The following is a 19,934-nucleotide window of genomic DNA, read 5'->3' on the forward strand; positions in this document are numbered from 1 at the left end:
CCGCAACCTCCGCCTCCTGGGTTCAAGTGATTCTCCTGCCTCAGCCTCTAGAGTAGCTGGCACTATAGGCGCCCGCCACCACACCTGGCTAATTTTTGTATTTTTAGTAGAGATAGGGTTTCAGCATTTTTGCCATGCTGGTCTCGAACTCCTGACCTTGTGACCTGCCTGCCTCGGCTTCCCAAAGTGTTGGGATTACAGGCGTTAGCCACCGGGCCCAGCCCACAGTCCTAACCTTAGAAATCCTCAGTGGCCGCCAGGCATGGTGGCTCACACCTGTAATCCCAGCACTTTGGGAGGCCAAGGCAGGCGGATCACTTGAGGTCGAGAGTTTGAGACCAGGTCGACCAACATGGAGAAACCCTGTCTCTACTAAAAACACAATTAGCCAGGCATGGTGGCGCATGCCTGTGATTCCAGGTACTCAGGAATCTGAGGCAGGAGAATTGCTTGAACCTGGGAGGCAGAGGTTGCGGTGAGCCAAGATTGTGGCACTGCACTCCAGCCTGGGCAACAAGAGCAAAACTCCGTCTCAAAAAAAAAAAAAAAAAGAAGAAAACCTCATGGCCAGGTACAGTAGGTCATGCTTATTACTCCAGTACATTTTGGGAGGCCAAGGCGAGAGGATCCCTTGAGACCAGGAGTTTGAGACCAGCCTGGGCAACAGAGCAAGACCCCATCTCTACAAAAAAAATAAAATACATTAGCCGGGTGTGGTGGTATGCACCAGTAGTACCAGCTATTCAGGAGGCTGAGGTGGGATGATTGAACCCAAGAGTTTGAGGCTACAGTGACATATGATTGCACCACTGCTCTCCAACCTAGGTGACAGCAAAAGACCTTGTCTCTTGAAAAACAAAAAATCCTGAGAGGTCATTTTTGAAACAAGCTTCAATGCAATGTATAATCAAATAACTTTCCTTGGTCCTTAAGTTATTCAAAATAGGTAATTTCTAAATATTAACAAAATACTTTCAAGTTTCTATATCTTGCTGCTAGCAACATCTCATTCTATGAACTAGACCAGCTCTGGCAATGAAGACCACATAGGAAATATTATTTATAGTAAACTTTATTTTCATTGATATTTCACTTAACATAATTTCAAAGTCAGTCTGTAATCTAAGATGAGCAAAAGAACAGATATTCTAAATCTCATAAGAGATTTTTTCACACTGTTCCTCAAAGCACGGAATGGGGTTTCAGGGCCCTCAAAGTTGACACCTAACATTTTACCCTTGAGATTTACCTATAGATACAGAAAGAAGAGAACATCAATATACAAGAATCAATCTCTATGAGGGTCTCAATGAGCTCAAGTTACATCCTCATTATAACCTCCGTAGGGTTATAATGGTGACAACTGATTTTCCACCCCTCCGCCAAGTTTGATGTCTTTTTTTTTAGGTAAAATGTCAGATGCAAAAATGCTGCACTTATTTCGGTTAACACATTGAAAATAGTGGAAGATGCAGATTTTTAATTCTTCATCAGTGCAAGCTGGAACATGACTTCTGCTAATGGGGTCTGTTGAACATACTAACTCCAACTTTGGCAGCCATCAGCAAACTGTTTAAAAGAAACAAGATAGAAAATGTCAGGTAAAGGACAGAACAGGCAACTATGTTTTTAAGGAACTAAACTCTGCAGGTTCCTCATAACTGCGTGGGGGAGGAGGTACTAAGGCAAGAGTGGTCAGAGGTAAAATTTCCATCCCTGGAGGAACCAGAGAAAAAGCAAGCCAAGGGACAGTCTCACACTGAGGTCTTAAAATAGCACACATGAGCTGGATCCTAATCCAACTGCCAATAATTTGAAGAGATGAAGAAATGGAGGCAAGAGAGAGCAAGGCCGCCCCACCCTCAGGGATCTGATAATGGTAGAATCTCCAGCCTCTCAGTTTACTGCTCTAGACCTTGCTCCACACTGACTCTTTTGCTTCAGGTATAACATTATACTGGTAGCGTCACAACTATGATCAGAGCGGAGTATGCAATCTTTCTCCAAATCAGATTTTAAAAAATTCTCCTGCCTTCAGGATGTCTTTATAATACTTAACAACTAAATTTTTTGTTTTAAAGAAGGTTAAAATTTTTTTTTTTCTTTTGATACGGAGTCTCACTCACCTCTGTTGCCCAGGCTGGAGTTCAGCGGCACAATTTCGGCTCGCTGCAACCTGTGCCTCCCAGGTTCAAGCAATTTTCCTGACTCAGTGTCCCAAGTAGCTGGGATTACAGGCGTGCACCATCATGCCTGGCTCATTTTTGTATTTTTTCATAGAGATGGGGTTTCACCATGTGGGCAGACTGGTCTTGAACTCCTGACCTCAAGTGATCTGGCCGCTTTGGCCTCCCAAAGTGCTGGGATTATAGGCGCGAGCCACCAAACCTGGCCTACAACTAAATTTTTTTTTTTTTTTTTTTTTGAGATGGACTCTTGCTCTGTCCCCCAGGCTTGAGTGCAGTGGCATGATCTCAGCTCACTGTAATCTCCACTTCCCAGGTTCAAGCAATTCTCCCTGCTTCAGCCTCCCGAGTAGCTGGGATTACAAGTGCCCACTACCACACCCGGCTAATTTTTGTAGTTTTCGTAGAGATGGGATTTCACCATGTTGGCCAGGATGGTCTTGAACCCCTGACCTCAGGTGATCCGCCAGCCTCGGCCTCCCAAGGTGCTGGGATTACAGGTGTGAGCCACTATGCCTGGCCACAACTAAATTTTTTAAAAGCCACAATTTGGTTTAGGTTTTATAATCAAAATTAGAAAACAGGGCCGGGAGCAGTGGGTCACGCCTATAATCTCAGCATTTTGGGAGGCCGAGGTGGGCGGATCATGAGATCAGGAGTTCGAGACCAGCCTGGCTAACGTGGTAAAACACCGTCTCTACCAAAACAACGAAAATGAGCCAGGTGTGGTGGTGCACGCCTGTAATCCCAGCTACTCCAGAGGCTGAGGCATGAGAATCACCTGAACCCGGGAGGTGGACAGTGATTGCAGTGAGCAGAGATCACACCATTGCACTCCATCCTGGGTGACAGAGCGATACTCTGTCTCAAAAAAAAAAAAAAAATTAGAAAAGAGGATTCAATCAAAATTCCCTTTTAGCAAAATTTTCTGTAAAAGACATCTACACATCTAAGAAATATGGGACCCCCGCATCTTCCATGCAAGTCACACAAAAGGCTGCAGTCATGGCTTTGCAGGAAAACTTCTGCCACCATATAGGGAGGAGCTGGGATGGACCAGAAAGCAAACATGAGAACAAACCCATCTCCACAGTGAATGGATATACTCATGCCATTCTGACATTAAACCAGCTATTGTTTTTGAAGCATCTCCTATTAGTGTATAAATCAAATGTCAGCTGATGCATAGCATCAGATGTCCTGAAACAAGTAAGGTTTTGAATGCATCAAGTATCCTGGGGAATAAACTGAACTCTACATGGTAAAGAAGAGTAACAAATGAAAGTACCTGGCACCTGCAATTAAACCTGCAGGCATGAATTTTCCAGAGTTGTAGAATCTCATTCCCATAATGCCAGCCAAGGTACCAGATGTAGCTGATGAAAAAAATATAAAGAAGGGTTAAAACTCATTACGTCTTCTACACAGGGGAATCAGAAGTGGGCCAAGCCCCACCCATCTCTCAAGGCTCACACCTCATCCTATGCTTATTCCACCTTCTCCAAGTGGGTGGAGACTACTGGCTGCCCACATCCTATGGGTCCAAGTACCAATACTGGCCAAATAGGGCCCTTCACAGCCTGGGCCCTGCCTGCCCTTCCACCCTCATCTCTTACCACTTGTCTTCTGCAAAACCCACACTTTAGCCATCAACGTGTTAGTTTTCTCCAAAATGCTGCTGTTTCTCATGCCCCGCAGACACTATTTCCTCTACCCTGCACGCAATTCCCACTGGGTAACTGTCAAAGCACCTACTACATGTCAAGCGCTGTGCTAGGTGCTGGAGAATACAAAGGTAATCATAACTGTCTCTGCCCTTTTACAGTGCTTCAGGTCTGATGGGACAGACTTTAAAGACTCACACAAATAAAAAGGCTTAGCCAAAAAAGTGAAGATTGGCTGAGATCTGAAATTACAGCAGGAATTAATGAGCTGAAGGATGGGAAGGCCCATTCCAGGCAGAGGGGACAGTATATGCAGAGGCCCGGTGGTGACAGGGAGCGTGGCACATTCACCTTAAAAGGCCAGTGTGGCACAGAAGTCAAGTAAGAGGGGCCAGACCACATGGAACCTTGAAGGTCATACTGGGGATTGAGTTTTCATCCTAAGAGCAATGAGAAGCTGTTAAAGGCTACTAAGCAAAAGGACACATGAACAGAGTCGCATTTTTTGTTTGTTTTTGAGACCGATTCTCGCTCTGTCGCCCAGGCTAGAGTGCAGTGGTGTGATCTTGGCTCACTGCAACCTACAACTGCCGGGATCAAGCAATTCTCAAGTCTCAGCCTCCTGAGTAGCTCAGACCACAGGCGACCGCCACCGCATCTGGCTAACTTTATTTTATTTTATTAAAGACCCAGTTTCACCGTGTTGCCCATGGTGGTCTCGAACTCCTGAGCTCAGGCAATCTACCCTCCTCGGCCTCCCAAATCTGAGGTCAGGAGTTACAGACCAGCCTGGACAACATGGTGAAACTCCTGTCTCTACTAAAAATAGAAAAATCAGCCGGGCATGTTAGCGGACACCTGAATCCCACTACCCGGAACGCTGAGACAGGAGAATTGCTTGAATCCAGTAGGCGGAGGTTGCAGTGAGCCAAGACTGTGCCACTACACTCTGGCCTGGGCAATACAGTGAGACTCTGTCTCAAAAAAAGGGAAGTTTATGAAGGGGAAGGAGACAAGTACATCTGAATATCAATGGGGGGATCCACCTAAAAGGAGGAATACAAATACAAGACAGGATCCTTGCCAGTGTAAAGGTCTGGAGAAGGTCAGGGAGAAGACACTCAGAGCACAGAGGAGGACACTGGTGTTGGAGAGGAGGGAAAACAGGACGAGGTGAGCTTGCAGATTAAAGGTTCCGGGGACTCCCCACCTGATGGCTGCTGTTCTTTCTCTACAATAGGCATGAGGTCATTTGCTGAGTGGAGCAGGATCAGAGAAAGGGAAAAAGCAGGCTCAAAGTCATTCTGCAGCATGAGGGAGGGAGCTGTTAGGCAGAGCTGCGACCTGGACGCACCTCCTTCCCCAGCACACCCCATTAGCCATCACTGACCTCCCTTCCCAACCCCGGCTGACGTGTACAGATCACACGGCTTCTCCCTCCCACATGGCACTCACTCTCACACGGGGTTTGTGGAGACAGTGAGGAACCCACACTCCCAGCAGTGTCTGACACATGGGTGGAGCCCCACAGAAATGTGCTGAAAGCCACCCTGATAAGAAGGACTCCTCGGTCCCCCACCCCACTCACTGTCCATGCCGCTCACAGGGTACATTTCCAGTTCTGCTTCTATGCCCATGTTTTTTGTTTTTTGACACGGAGTCTTGCTCTGTCTCCCAGGCTGGAGTGCAGTGGCGTGATCTCAGCTCACTGCAATCTCTGCCTCCCAGGTTCAAGCGATTCTCCTGCCTCAGCCTCCCAGGTAGCTGGGACTACAGGCGCCTGCCACCATATCCAGCTAATTTTTGTATTTTTAGTAGAGACGGAGTTTCACCATGTTGGGCAGGTTGGTCTTGAACTCCTCACCTTGTGATCCGCTCACCTCGGCCTTCCAAAGTGCTGGGATTACTGGTGTGAGCAGTCACATTTAGCTAACTGCTAAAGAGGTGATTTTCAAATGGAGAAATTGCAACTCGGATGCAAACCTAACCCAGATGTGTGATGTTTTAGGGATACTGAGGCCAGTGGTCTTTCATGGGCAACCTCAACGGCTGACAGATTTCCCTTATAGAAGTTTAATGCTACTGGGTAAATACATTCACGAGGTATGGAAATCCTTCCATGTTCTGTACATAAAAGATAAACAGAAACCAGTACAAATCCTGCCTCTGCACCCTCATTTTAAAACTTGCTGAGGACTTGGTAGAAGAAGTGAAACTGTCATAGGGTAAGTGTGAAGACCTCACCCCATCCCACCAAACCAGGGTCGTTTGGAAAAGAGTATTCTGGAAACACAGCTGCCCTAAGGAGACGCTGAAGCAGACATACCTAGGAAAACCCAAACGTTCCTTGGATCCTGAGACAGCTGGTAAGCACCCAAGCCGGCTAGGCTGCCGAAGAGCAGCCCCGCAGCGAGGGACGGCACGCTGCCTAAAGGGAAGCAAACACAGCTCGCATTTTTAACATGAGGCACTTATTTCACTAACGGAATCCACCAGACCCCCATCCCTACAAAGGAGGACAGCACAGAGAACTCTCAACACAGCTCATAGCCAAGGTGGACTCAAGCAGGAAGATGTTTCGGGGAGTGTGCTATCTTCTCAGAGAAGTCAGGGTCTTCCCACCCCATTTTTCTCTCCTCTAATAGGCAGGGCACTTCCATCTAAGGAAAGGAAAGGTCATCTTCCCTCTTTAGATGGAACTATGGCTAGTGGCTAGGCCTTCTTTCTAAACAGGCCTGATCAACCATGAAGGGCTGGAACTGTGTACAGGCAGGACCTCCAGCAAATCACAAAAGGAGAGGGAAATAGGGCCAGTCAATTAAATAAAAATATAAAGACCTGGACAATAAGAATTCTGGTGTGGGGGTTGGGGTGGGAATGCAGGCAAGGACTAGGTGGCAGAAACAAGCACAGCCACTGACACACCCCTGCCTGGCCTAATGAGGAGACTTCAAAATACCAGTCTGTGTAGACCAGAGGTTTCCTCCTACCTGAGCCTGGAGATAGCACTTGGGGGTTGTGGCTGATGCACGGTAGTCAATGATAATAACAAACTACAACCACCCCTGCCTATCTTTAGATAAAGAGGCAAAAACAAGTAATGCCACAAGAGGCCTGGCTCAGCTTCACCAGATAACCAGAAGGCAAGTGCAGGAGCTGCAACACTGACAAGGAAGCCTGCACTCCAGCTTGGGGACCTACAGCAAACCTGACTCAAATGAGCTTGCTTCTCAGGGGTACCCGGGCACTCACATTTCACTGGAACAACGTGAAAATATTAAGAGGCTAAGTAACAACAAAACCATACCTGCTTTTACATAGCCAATAATCCCACCAGAAGCAACCAGTGCTGCATAGCCAAAGCCAAACCAATGCAAAGGCACTCTGAAAACACGAGAGAGAAGTCAGTGTTAACCTGGCTTTAAAAACAAACCATATTGTCATAGGATGAGACTAAAAGGTCATCATTCCCCACAGGTTCTATCACTGAAAATAAGGCCCACAGAGGTTGAATGACTTTCTGAGAGTCACACAACTTAGCAAAGCCAGAGCTGGGACTCAAACCCAAGTCTCTGGCCCACAGGTCCAGTGATCCTCCCATCCCCCACGCAATCCCAGGCAGTCTACTCTTAGGGTTCTTTTCAGCTGAGGAAAGGAACTCTGGTTTCCAGAAGCTCCTGGCTACTCCATACCCGTTTCCTGTCCACTCACACTGAGCCGGTGTCCGGCATTCTTCTCTTCTCTGTCCAGACAGGAGACTACCCCAGGCCTGCACCTGCGGAAAACAAGCTGGATCAGAGGTGGTTAAAAGCACAGCTCTCCAGCAGTCCAAAAGAAGTGTGTCCAACCCGCAAGCTACGCACCCTAAATCTCAGTATCCTTCACGTACCATGAGGATAACACTGGTACCAATTTCCTGGGGCTGTTGTGACTATTCAATAGATTTCACATGTAAAGGTGCTTAGCACATAATAAACGCTGAACAGATGCCAACCATTGTCACAAAAACCTTAGTTCTAATCACATAGGCCCACAGGAAACTCAGCAAGATCCACTGACAGCTCTATAATCAGGTGATGCATTAGTCATTTCATTAGCTACCCACATTACCACAAAGTTGAAAAGCAAGTACTCCTGTGCCCTTAACCCAACTACCTTAATGTCTCTTTTGAGGGAAGGTAGGACTGCTGCTTTTCATCCCTGCTGCAACAGCCAATTTCAATACTCAACTTTTTTAGAAACTTGTGTCCAACTCACAGTTCTTGTTAGGAGGGCAGAAGGGGAGGATAAAATATATGGAAACACTGGTCATATTCACATGTGACATTGCATCCTCCGAAAAACAGCTCCTATTTTCTTACAGAGAGTATCCAGCATGCAGCGAGCCTAACAAGATGAAAGCAATGCACACCCCGTGTATTCTGTTTAAAGAATTAGGCCATGTGCAGTGGCTCACGCCTGTAATCCCAGTACTTTGCGAGGCCGAGGCAGGCGGATCACCTAGGGTTAGGAGTTCAAGACCAGCCTGGCCAACATGGTGAAACCCATTGTCTACTAAAAAATATTTAAAAAGCAATCGGGCATGGTGGCATGTGCCTGTAATCCCAGCTTCTTGGGAGGCTGAGGTGGGAGGATGGCTTGAGCCCAGGAGGCAGAGGCTGCAATGACACATATTCAGGCTACTGCACTCAAGCCTGGGCGACAGAGTGAGACCCTCCCTCAAGGACCAAAAAAACACAAAAATTAAGTTTCCATAAAACAGGGAAGGGCAAGGGGCTTGGGATCTTGCCCACAGTTCTTAACTCGAGGCGGCACTGAGTTAGCGAGGCTTTTAAAGAGATGGAGCAACAAAACCACCAAGAAACCAGGCAACACTACGCTACATGGGTAAGCCTTTGCTCAGGAGGTCAGGGACTCCGCGCGTGCACAACTTCTTTTAAGAAAAGCAGAAAAGGCGCCTGTAGTCCCAGCTACTCAGGAGGCTGAGGCAGGAGAATGGCGTAAACCCAGGAGGCGGAGCTTGCAGTGAGCCGAGATCGCGCCACTGCACTCCAGCCTGGGCGACAGAGCCAGACTCCGTCTCAAAAAACAAAAAAAAAAAAAAAAAAAAAGAAAGAAAAGCAGAAAATACCCAACGAGAAAAGCACCGACCACACGGCCTAAAGGCCCGGCTGAATCGGGGGGACGAAAAGCAGACGGCCGTGAAACTCCTAAATAATCCCTAAAAGTTAAAAGTGGCAGAAATAATAAGAATAATCCCAAATACTCGCACCGGTCTCACGAAGGCCCGGGCTGTCTACAAGGGCGCGCAAGCCGCGGTGACAACAGCGAGATGTCGCCGGAAACGCGGCGGCGGACGCTCTACGTCCCGGTGGCGGGATGAGGCGAGGGGCGCGGCTCTGTGCTGCGTGCGCAGTGTCCCGGGAGAGGGGCGGGGAGAGAACGGGGACGGTGCTTGAGCCACCGAGTAGCAGCTAGCGCCCTGCATTCAGGGCGTGAGGAGTGGGGCGGGGCATCGCGGCGAGCGCCCCAGTCCAGGGAACTGGGCGGGGAATCTCTGTGCTTCCCCAGTCCACAGCGCCTGCGGGGCCGACCAGCACCAGTCCCAGGTCCAACCCTGAGTGGCCAAAAGCCGGCAACCCGGAGTTGCACGAGCTGGACCACGTGAGCTCGGCCAGGCCAGAGGTGGAGGCCACCGCTGCGGGAGGAGGGTATCTGAGGCTGGATTTTGAAGGACCCCATTAACAGAGGGACAAGTTACAGGGTATAAACCAGATGCCGGTCATCAGGGAGGAGTGTCACTCAAGCCCGATCTTGTTTGTTTACACCAGGAAGGGCCTGCCTTCTACCTGCAAGAAAATATGGCGGCTGCAGAATAATGTGGCTCAATGCCAAATATCTGTTTGTTTTAGGGAGTGAGGCTACTTGAGAAGCATCATAAGGGGGGATAGGGAGTGAGTTAAACCTGATTTTTACCCAGCTCTGTGGATCCCGAATGCCCACAGCATGATGTTATCTCCATTTCCACTTCCGAGCCGCTCCTGTTCCCTGTGTTTCCTGCACCACCATTGTCAGTTGCTCTACACTAAAGTTTGCTGTCATCGTTGACTTCTCCCTCTCCTTCATCCCCTACAAGTATCAACATAGACAAATCTGATCAATATAATCGTCTCGGAATAAAGCAGATTCCAGCGCGGTCTTTTTTTTTTTCTTTGATACGGAGTCTCGCTCTTGCCCAGGCTGAAGTCCAGTGTGCGACCTCGGCTCACTGCAACCTCTGCCTCCTAGGTTCAACTGATTATCCTGCCTCAGCCTCCTGAGTAGCTGGGATTACAGGCCTACACCACCACGCCTGGCTATTTTTTGTATTTTTAGTAGAGATGGGGTTTCACCATGTTGGCCCTGCTGGTCTCGAACTCCTGACCTCATGATCCGCGCCCCCCACCCTCGGCCTCCCAAAGTGCTGGGATTAGAGGCTGAGCCACCGTGCCGGCTTTTGCAGCGCATATTCTTTTTTTTTTTTTTTTTTTTTTTTGAGACGGAGTCTCACTCTGTTGCTGTAGAAAGTAGAAATTTCCTCTTCAAAGCTCGTCTTGGTTTAAAAATAAAATAATAGACACTAAGAATAATCACTTCTTACTCTAAAGCCTCCTATCAACTGTCAGTTCTTACACTTTAGCCCAGTTAGTTGCTTTGGCTTACTCAGGCATGTCTGGAGAGGCCCAAGCAAGTCTCAGCTTATAGCTTATGCCCCTCCTTATTTGGAAATGTTATTGCTTCCTTAAACCTTTCATAAGCAACTTCCTCTCCTTCTTTATCCTCCCTTCACTTATCTATTTAGGGAAGTTTCAGGATGTTAGCAAATCGGGTATCAGTTTAAGACTGTGAGGTCCAGCACCGGCCAATGGATGCAAGATACAGCAGTAATGCCGACCCAAATGTGTGAGGCATAAATAGGTCTGCTTTTCCTTTGTCCAAGTGTGCTTTCACCATCGTTCCATCTGCGAGAGGCACCTTTTCTGCAGAAAGTAAAAATGGTCTTGCTGAGAGATTTAAATTTATGTCTGAGTGCTATTTCTTTGCGGTGCCGGGGAACAAGCATTCCTAACAGTTGCCCAGGCTGGAGTGCAGTGGCAGGATCTCGGCTCACTGCAACCTCCGTCTCCCAGGTTCAAGTGATTCTCCCACTCAGCCTCCTGAGCAGCTGAGATTACAGATGCGCAGCACCACACCAGGCTATTTTTTGTATTTTTAGTAGAGACGGTGGTTCACCATGTTGGCCAGGCTGGTCCTGAACTCCCGACCTCAAGCAATCCGCCTGCCCGGGTCTCCCAAAGTGTTGGGATTACAGGCGTGTGCCACCACGCCCGGCTACAGCGCATATTCTTAAAGACAGACTTTCCACTTGCAGCAGCACCTACCTTCCAGATAGCAAAATTGAAGCACATGTTTATCATAGCTGATTCTAACCAGCTAAAGCTGATAATGACTAAGAACTTGCAGGAATTGCAGTATGCCAGACCTTCAATTTAATTGAAGACTTTCCTGAACAATTAATAAGGAGACTTGTCTTCACCTGCAGGGAATGGCTTTAGGGGCTCATTCTTCCCTATGCAGGCGGAAGCCTCAAACCTTAATTAGGATCATCCACTATGATTCCCGCACTCTCCCCCCGACCTTATACTTGAAGAAACTAAACCTCAGAGAATTGTATTATCTACAATCTTTGTCAGTGGTACAGCTATCGTTTAAAGTAAGGTCTGAAATACAAAAATTAGCCAGGCATGGTGGCTCACCCCTATAATCCAAGGTACCCAGGAGGCTGAGGCAGGAGAATTACTTGAACCTAGGAGGCAGAGGTTGCCATGAGCCAAGATCATGTCATTGCACTCCAGCCTGGGCAATAGAGCAAGACTCCATCTCAAAAACAAAGAAACAAAAAAAAAAACTATATAAATAAAGAAAAGCAGCATTTTAAATAATGTTTATATAACTCACAGGAAAGTAGGAAGTAGGAAAAAGAAAACAAAAACAGCACAAACAGAAAGCAAAACAAAAAAAATGGCCGACTTAAGTCTTAAAATATCATTAATGACATTAAATGTAAATGGTGTAAATACATCAATTAAAAGACAGATTATCAGAATGGATTAAGAAATATGACACAATTATATCCTGCGTACAAAAAATTCACTTCAAATATAAGGATACAGGCAAGTTGCAATAAAAGATAGAAAAAATACATCATGGAAACAAAATAAATCAGAAGTAGCTACATTAATATCAGATAGACTTCAGAGCAAAGAAAATTACCAGAGACAGTGACATAGTATAAAGATTTAAGAGTCAATTCACAAGAAAACAGAAATCCTGAATGTGTATGTACCTAACAATAGAGCTGTAAAAGATGTGAAACAAAAACTGAAGGAATTGAAATAAGAAATGGACAAATCCAGAGTTATAGTTGGAGGCTTCAGTCCTTCTAAATGATGATAAAAGCAGTAGACAGGAAGTCAGGAAGGATATAGAAAACCCCAATAACATCAACTAACAGGATCTAATAGACATTTATAGAATGCTGCACCCAACAACTGCAAGATACATATTCAAGTGTCCACAGAACATCTATCAGGAGAGATCATATCCTGGGCCATAAAACAAATCTCAACTAATTTAAAAGAATGGAAATCATACAGAATGTGTTCTCCAACAACAATGGAATCAAATTAGAAATCAGTAACAGAAAGATAACAAGAAAATCTCCAAACACTTGGAAACTAAACCACATTTTAAAATAATCTGTGGGTCAAAGAGAAAAATCCGTGTGTCTCTAGAAATTAAAAAAAGGCTAGGCGGCCGGGCGCGGTGGCTCAAGCCTGTAATCCCAGCACTTTGGGAGGCCGAGACGGGCGGATCACGAGGTCGGGAGATCGAGACCATCCTGGCTAACACGGTGAAACCCCGTCTCTACTAAAAAAATACAAAAAACTAGCCGGGCGAGGTGGCGGGCGCCTGTAGTCCCAGCTACTCGGGAGGCTGAGGCAGGAGAATGGTGTGAACCCGGGAGGCGGAGCTTGCAGTGAGCTGAGATCTGGCCACTGCACTCCAGCCTGGGTGACAGAGCGAGACTCTGTCTTAAAAAAAAAAAAAAATAAAAAAAAAAAAATAAATAAAAAAAAAAAAAACTAGGCATGGTGGCTCATGCCTGTAATCCCAGTACTTTGGGAGGCCAAGGTGAGAGGATCACTTGAGTCCAGGAATTCAAGACCAGGCTGGCCAACATGGTGAAACCCTGTCTTTACAAGATACAAAAAAATTAGCTGAGCGTGGTGGTATGTGCCTGTAGTCCCAGCCATTCAGGAGGATGAGGTGGGAGGATTGCCTGTGTCTAGAAGGCCAAGGCTGCATTGAGCCAAGGCCAAGGCTGCATTGAGCCAAGATCACGCCTTTGCACTCCAGCCTGGGTGACAGACCAAGACCTTGCCCACTCCCCCCACCAAGAAAAGTGCATTATCCTGAATAAAATGAAAATATAACACATTAAAATATATAGCATTAGTAGCAACAAATAAACCAAAAGTGAAATTAACAATTCAATTTACAACAGCATCAAAAAGAATGAAATCCTCAGAAATAAATTTAATAAAATAAGTACAAAATTTATAAACCGAAAGCTAAAAAAACACTGTGGAAAGAAATGAAAGAATAACTAAATAAATAAAAAGATGTCCTTTGTTTGCGAATTGGAGGATTTCAAATTTTTCAGGTTATAATATTCCTCAAATTGATCTATAGATTCAATGTAATTCCTATCAAATCCAAGCTGGACTCTGCAGAAATTGATAAACTGATATTAAAATTCATATAAAAATTCAAGGGACAGCCAAAATAATCTTCAAAAAGAATAAAGTTGCAAGACTCACCCTTCCTTATTTAAAACTTACTACAAACCTATAGTAATCAAGACTGTATTGTACTATTATAAGGATGGGCATATAAATCAATGGATTAGAATTGTGAATCCAGGGCCGGGCGTGGTGGCTCACATCTATAATCCCAGCACTTTGGGAGGCTGAGGCAGGTGGATCACCTGAGGTCAGGAGTAATAAACATTTTTTCAAATGAGGTAAGAGGCTCACCATCATTAGCCATCAGGAAATGCAAATCAAAATCACAATGAGCTACTAATTCCCACCCACTGGAATGGCTATAATAAAAACAAAAAACCAAGTGTCAGCAAAGGGGTGGCAAAATTGGAACACTCATACACTGGTGGTGCAAATATAAAGGGTGCGACTGCTTTACAGCAGTATGGCAGTCCCTCAAAAGGTTGAACATAAGAGTAACCATCTGATTCGACAGTTTTACTTCTAGATATATATGTACCCCCAAAAAATGAAAACATATGTTCATGCAAAAACTTGTAAATGAATTTTCAAAGCAACATTATTCATACTAGCCAAGAGGAAACAAGTATGCATCAGCTATAGAATAAAAAAACTGTTATATCCATACAATGAAATATTATTTGGCAATAAAAAGAAATGAAATACTGATAACATGTTACAATATGAATGAACCCTGGCCAGGTGCAGCAGCTTACGCCTGTAATCCCAGCACTTTGGAAGGCCGAGGCAGGCGGATTACCTGAGGTCAGGAGTTTCAGACCAGCCTGGCCAACACGGCGAGACCCCGTCTCTACTAAAACTACAAAAATTAGCTGGGCATGGTGGCGGGCACCCCAGCTATTCGGGAGGCTGAGGCAGGAGAATTGCTTGAACCCAGGAGGTGGGGGTTGCAGTGAGCTGAGATCACACCAATGCACTCCAGCCTGGGCAACAAGAGCGAAACTCCATCTAAAACAACAACAAAAAACTAATATGGATGAACCCTGAAACAATATGTGAAGTGAAATCACAAAAGACCACAAATGGAATTCCATTTCTATGAAATGTTTAGACTAGGCAAATCCTATACATACGGAAGATAGATCAGTGGTTGCATAAGCCTAGGGGTGTTGGGAGGGAGAAATGGGGAATGACTGCTAAGGGGTCCAAGATTTCTTCTTAGAGTGATTAAAATGTCTTAATATTGATTTTTGTGATAGTTGTACTCTGTGAATACACTGAAAAACATTGAATTGTATGCTTTTGATGGGTGAATACTATGTTGTGTGAATTACGTCTCAAAGTATTACAAAAAACCAAACTGTGTTTGATACTTTGGAGGCTGGGGCCAGAAGATTGTTTGAGGCCAGAAGTTTGAGACCAGTCTGGGCAACCATAGCACAACCTGTCTCTTTTAAATAGATAGATACATGCCTACATACAAAAACAGTGGCATGTAGCAAAAGCAGTGCTAAAAACCCTAAGAGTACACATTTGAAAGGAGGAAAAAACTCACATAATATAAGCTCCTGCCTCAAGAACCTAGAAAAAAAGCCACGTGTGGTGGCTCACAACTATAGTCCTAGCAACTCAGGAGGCCAAGGTGGGAGGATGACTTGAGCGCAGGAGTTCAAGGCCAGCCTGAGCAACATAGTAAGACCATGTCTCTAAAAAATCGTAAAACAAACCAAAAAGAAACTAGAAAAATAAGAGCAAAAGAAACCCCAAAGTAAGCAGAAGGAAGGAAATAAGGACAAGAGCAGAAAATGAAATTGAAAACAGATGGAGTCAATGAAACAAAGAACTGATTGTTTTGTTTCTGAGATGGAGTTTCACTCTGTTGCCGAGGCTGGAGTGCAGTGGCACTATCTCAGCTCATTGCAACCTCCGCCTCTCAGGTTCAAGCGATTCTCCTGGCTCGGCCTCCCAAGTAGCTGGGATTACAGGCACCTGCTACCACACCCAGCTAATTTTTATATTTTTAGTTGAGACAGGGTTTCACCATGTTTGCCAGGTTGGTCTCGAATGCCTGACCTTAGGTGATCTGCCCACCTCGGCCTCCCAAAGTGCTGGGCTTACAGGCGTGAGCCACCGCGCCCAGCAGAACTGGTTCTTTGATAAGATAATAAAACTGACAAAGCTCTAGCAAGACTGACAAAGAAAAGAGAGAGGACACAAATTACCAATATCAGGAATGAAACAGGGGATATCGAGTTGAGCTTTCTTCAACTTGACAAAGAATAACTACGAAAACCCTACAGCTGGCATTATACTTAACAGTGAAAGACTGAATGTTTTCCCCCAAAGATCATAACAAGGCAAAGATGTCTCACTATTCTTATTCAACACAGTGCTGCATCTTCTAGTCAGTTAACAAGGCAAGAAAATGGGAGAAAAGACAGATAGAAATAACACTGTATTTGCAGATAACATAATTGTCTACATAGAAAACCCCAACAAAACAACTCCTAGAATAAGTGAATTCAGCAAGATAGCAGGATATAAGATCACACAAAAATCAATTGTATTTCTATATATTAGCAATGAATGTGAGCACCAAAATTAAAAATATCACTTGTAGGCCAGGTACAGTGGCTCATGCCTGTAATCACAGCACTTTGGGCGGCCAAGGCGGGCGGATCAGGAGGTCAGGAGTTTGAGACCAGCCTGGCCAACATAGTGAAACCCTGTCTCTACTAAAAGTATAAAAAAATTAGCCAGGCATGGTGGTGGGCACCTATAATCCCAGCTACTTGGGAGGCTGAGGCAGGAGAATCGCTTGAACCCAAGGAGGCAGAGGTTGCAGTGAGCGGAGATGGCGCCACTGCACTCCAGCCCAAGAGATAGTGCAAGACTCCATCTCAAAAAAAAAAAAAAAAAAAAAATCATTTGTAATTCCCCTGCCCCAAATACTTAGAAATAAATCAAACATGTGCAAGATTTGTATGTGAAAACTACACAACACTGATAAAAACAATCAAAGATCTGGCTGGGTGCAGTAGCTAACGCCTGTAATCCCAGCACTTTGGGAGGCCAAGGCGGGTGGATCACTTGAGGTCAGGAGTTCGAGACTAGCCTGGCCAACATGGTGAAACCCCGTCTCTTCTATAAATACAAAATTTAGCCAGGTGTGGTGGTGTGCGCCTGTAATCCCAGGTACTCGGGAGGCTGAGGCAGGAGAATCGCGTGAATCCAGGAGGCAGTAGTTGCAGTGAGCTGAGGTCGCAAAATTGCACTCCAGGCTGGGTGGCAAGAACAAAACTGTCTCAAAAAAAAAAAAAAAAATCAAAGATCTGTACAGCCATGTGCTGCATAATGACATTTTGGTCAACAACAGATCACATATACAATGGTGGTCCCACAAGATTATGACTATACCGTATGGCCTAGGTATGCAGCAGGCTCTACCATCAGGTTTGTGTAAGTACACCCTATGATATTCACACAAAATTAAATCACCTAATGAGGCATTTCTCAGAATGTATTCCTGTCAATAAGTGACACATGACTGTACTCTTTTGTGTAGAGAAGGATAGAATTATCCTAAATTTTATATGGAAAGGCAAAGGAACTGGAATAGTGAAAATAATTTTGAAAAACAGAAAAGGGCGAGAACCCTTCGACTCAAATTCAAAGCTTACTATACAGCTGCAGTAATCAAGACTGCGTGGTACTGGCAAAAACATCAACAGAGATCAATAGAACACAATGGAGAGCCCAGTAATAGACCCACACTAATACGCTCAATTGAATTCTGGCAAAGATGCAAAAGTATTTCAATAGAGAAAGAACAGTCTTTTCAACAAGGTGCTAGAGCAAGTTGATATCCATAGCCAAGAAAATAAACTTGGAATTAAACCTCACATTTATACACTCAAAATGGATCACATACTAAATGTAAAATGTTAAACTCCACAAAACCTTTAAAAAATATATAGAACCTCTTCAGGATCTAAGGCTAGACAAAGGTCTCTTGGACTTCACACCAAAAGCATGATCCATGGAAGGAAAAATTGATGAACTGGATTTCAACAAAATAAAAAACTTGAGCTCTGCAAAAGGCCGTTAGGATAAAAACACAAGCTACAGACTAGGCAAAAATATTTGCAAACCACGTATCTGACAAAGGTTGAGTTTCTACAATATATAAAGAACTCTTGGCCAGGCGCGGTGGCTCACACCTGTAATCCCAGCACTTTGGGAGGCCGAGGAGGGCGGATCACTAGAGATCAGGAGTTCAAGACCATCCTGGCTAACATGGTGAAACCCCGTCTCTACTAAAAAAAAATAGATCCAGCCACTGCACTCCAGCCTGGGCGACAGAGCGAGACTCCGTCTCAAAAAAAAAAAAAATACAAGAATTAGCTGGGTATGGTGGCACGCACCTGTAATCCCAGCTATTCAAGAGGCTGGGGCAGGAGAATCACTTGGAGCTGGGAGGCGGAGGTTGCAGTAAGCCAAGATCAGGCCACTGCACTCCAACCTGGGTGGGTGACACAATGAGACTCCATTTCAAAAAAAAAAAAAAAACTCTCAGAATTCAACAGCAAAAAAGAAAGATGATTAACATCATTAGCTATCAGAGCAATGTAAGTTATAACCACAATAAAGTTTCACAACACTCTTACTGGAATGGCTAAGACTAACATCAAATGCTGGAAAGATGCAGAGAAACTGTATCACTCAAACATTACTGGTAGAAATGTAAAATCATACAGCTATTCTGCAAACTTTGGAATTCCTGGGCATTTATCCAAGAGAAATGAAGACTCCTGTTCACATAAAAACCTGCACACAAATGTTTACAGCAACTTTATTTAGGTACCTAACAACAGGAAAAATTGCTGACGTCCTTCTACAGGTGTTTACTATGGTACCTCTATACGGACATCCCACTCAATACTAAAAACAGAACTGTTGATGCAACAACCTGGATCAATGCCCAGATTATGCTGAGTGAAAAGCCAATCCCAAAAGAAAGTATAATCCAATCATAATTTTGGCAAAATTACAGAGATGGAGAACAGACCACTGGTACCAGAGGTTACGAAGGTGGGCGCAGCTATACAAGCACAAGAGGAAACTGAGTATGGCTTGTAAGGACATATGGGATCATTGTGATAGAAATGTTCTGTATCTTGATCTTATCATTTCTATTATATCTTGGCCTGGTTGGGATATTGCCCTTGTTTTGCAAGATGTTATCATCGGGAAAACCAGGCGGAATCTTTATGTTATTTCTTACAAGTATATATTTCTTACAATGGCCTCAAAATTTTTAAGTTGAATTGACAAAACAAAGCCAATGACCTACATTTATGTTAATAGCTTATGAAGTAAGCTAACAAAGGAGTAGACTGATGTTAAGACACATAATTTGGTTCATTTCCTGGACAATTTATTCCTATGGAGTGGTAATTCCAGTGCCTGTTCTTATTCTGCCTAATCACAAGTGATTTTCCTGATGGCCTCAGGTGTCTAATATCTGCCTGGCTAATTCAAACCTATGGATCCCCAATAATGTCTTTTTCTTTTTTTTTTTTAAGACAGGGTCTGGCTCCGTTGCCCAGGTTGGAGTAGAGTGGCACAGTCTCAGCTCACCGCAACTTCCACATCCTGGGCTCAAGCCATCCTTCCCACCTCCACCTCTTGAGTAGCTGGGAGCATGTTACCACACCAGTTGATTTTTTGGGAGAGACAGGTTCTCCCTATGTTGCCCATGCTGGTCTCAAACTCCTTGGCTCAAGCTACCAGCTACTTGGGAGGCTGAGGCAGGAGAATCGCTTGAACCCGGGAGATGGAGGTTGCAGTGAGCTGAGATTGCGCCACAGCACTCCAGCCTGGGCAACAGAGTGAGACTCCATCTCAAAAAAAAAAAAAGATCATTTTCCCATCCTTATTTTATACATCTACTGCTTGGAAGCAAAGTAGCTTCAAGCCTGGCAATCTCTCTATAATCTTAGGTACGCGGTCCAACACTTAAGCATATGTTTGTTTCATACATATATATCTTATATATGTATAATCTTTTAAGTTTGTCCTGTTGGTATGAAAATCTAAAATTACTACTTACCATTTGAAGAGGCCAAAAGCAGTTCTTAAATTCTTCCCCATTTAGGAGAAAATTTTGAATAATGACTCCTTCATCCAAATCTGATAAAGAATGTGTTCAATATTTTATATCATTTTACAGTATA

General features: G+C 44.7%; 1 protein-coding gene across 3 annotated transcripts; it reads right to left on the bottom strand.

Annotated features, from left to right (window-relative positions):
- Positions 1–1,056: 1,056 nt before the first annotated feature.
- On the bottom strand, positions 1,057–9,198 carry TMEM14C (transmembrane protein 14C). 3 transcript variants are annotated; one of them, XM_005554056.5, is made up of 6 exons: positions 9,123–9,198; positions 7,562–7,625; positions 7,158–7,234; positions 6,177–6,278; positions 3,475–3,562; positions 1,057–1,569 (listed from the first exon to the last, which is right to left on the bottom strand). In XM_005554056.5, exons 2-6 carry the CDS (start codon positions 7,579–7,581, stop codon positions 1,518–1,520), a joined length of 339 nt encoding a protein of 112 aa, XP_005554113.1. In that variant the 5' UTR covers positions 7,582–7,625; positions 9,123–9,198; the 3' UTR covers positions 1,057–1,517. The 3 variants fall into 3 exon arrangements, with proteins under 3 accessions (XP_005554113.1, XP_045246451.1, XP_073894984.1); XM_045390516.3 differs by having other exon boundaries at positions 7,562–7,639; XM_074038883.1 differs by lacking the exon at positions 6,177–6,278.
- Between the last annotated feature and the right edge of the window lie 10,736 nt (positions 9,199–19,934).

Source organism: Macaca fascicularis, chromosome 4 (assembly GCF_037993035.2).
Source record: "Macaca fascicularis isolate 582-1 chromosome 4, T2T-MFA8v1.1".
Taxonomy (NCBI): domain Eukaryota; kingdom Metazoa; phylum Chordata; class Mammalia; order Primates; family Cercopithecidae; genus Macaca; species Macaca fascicularis.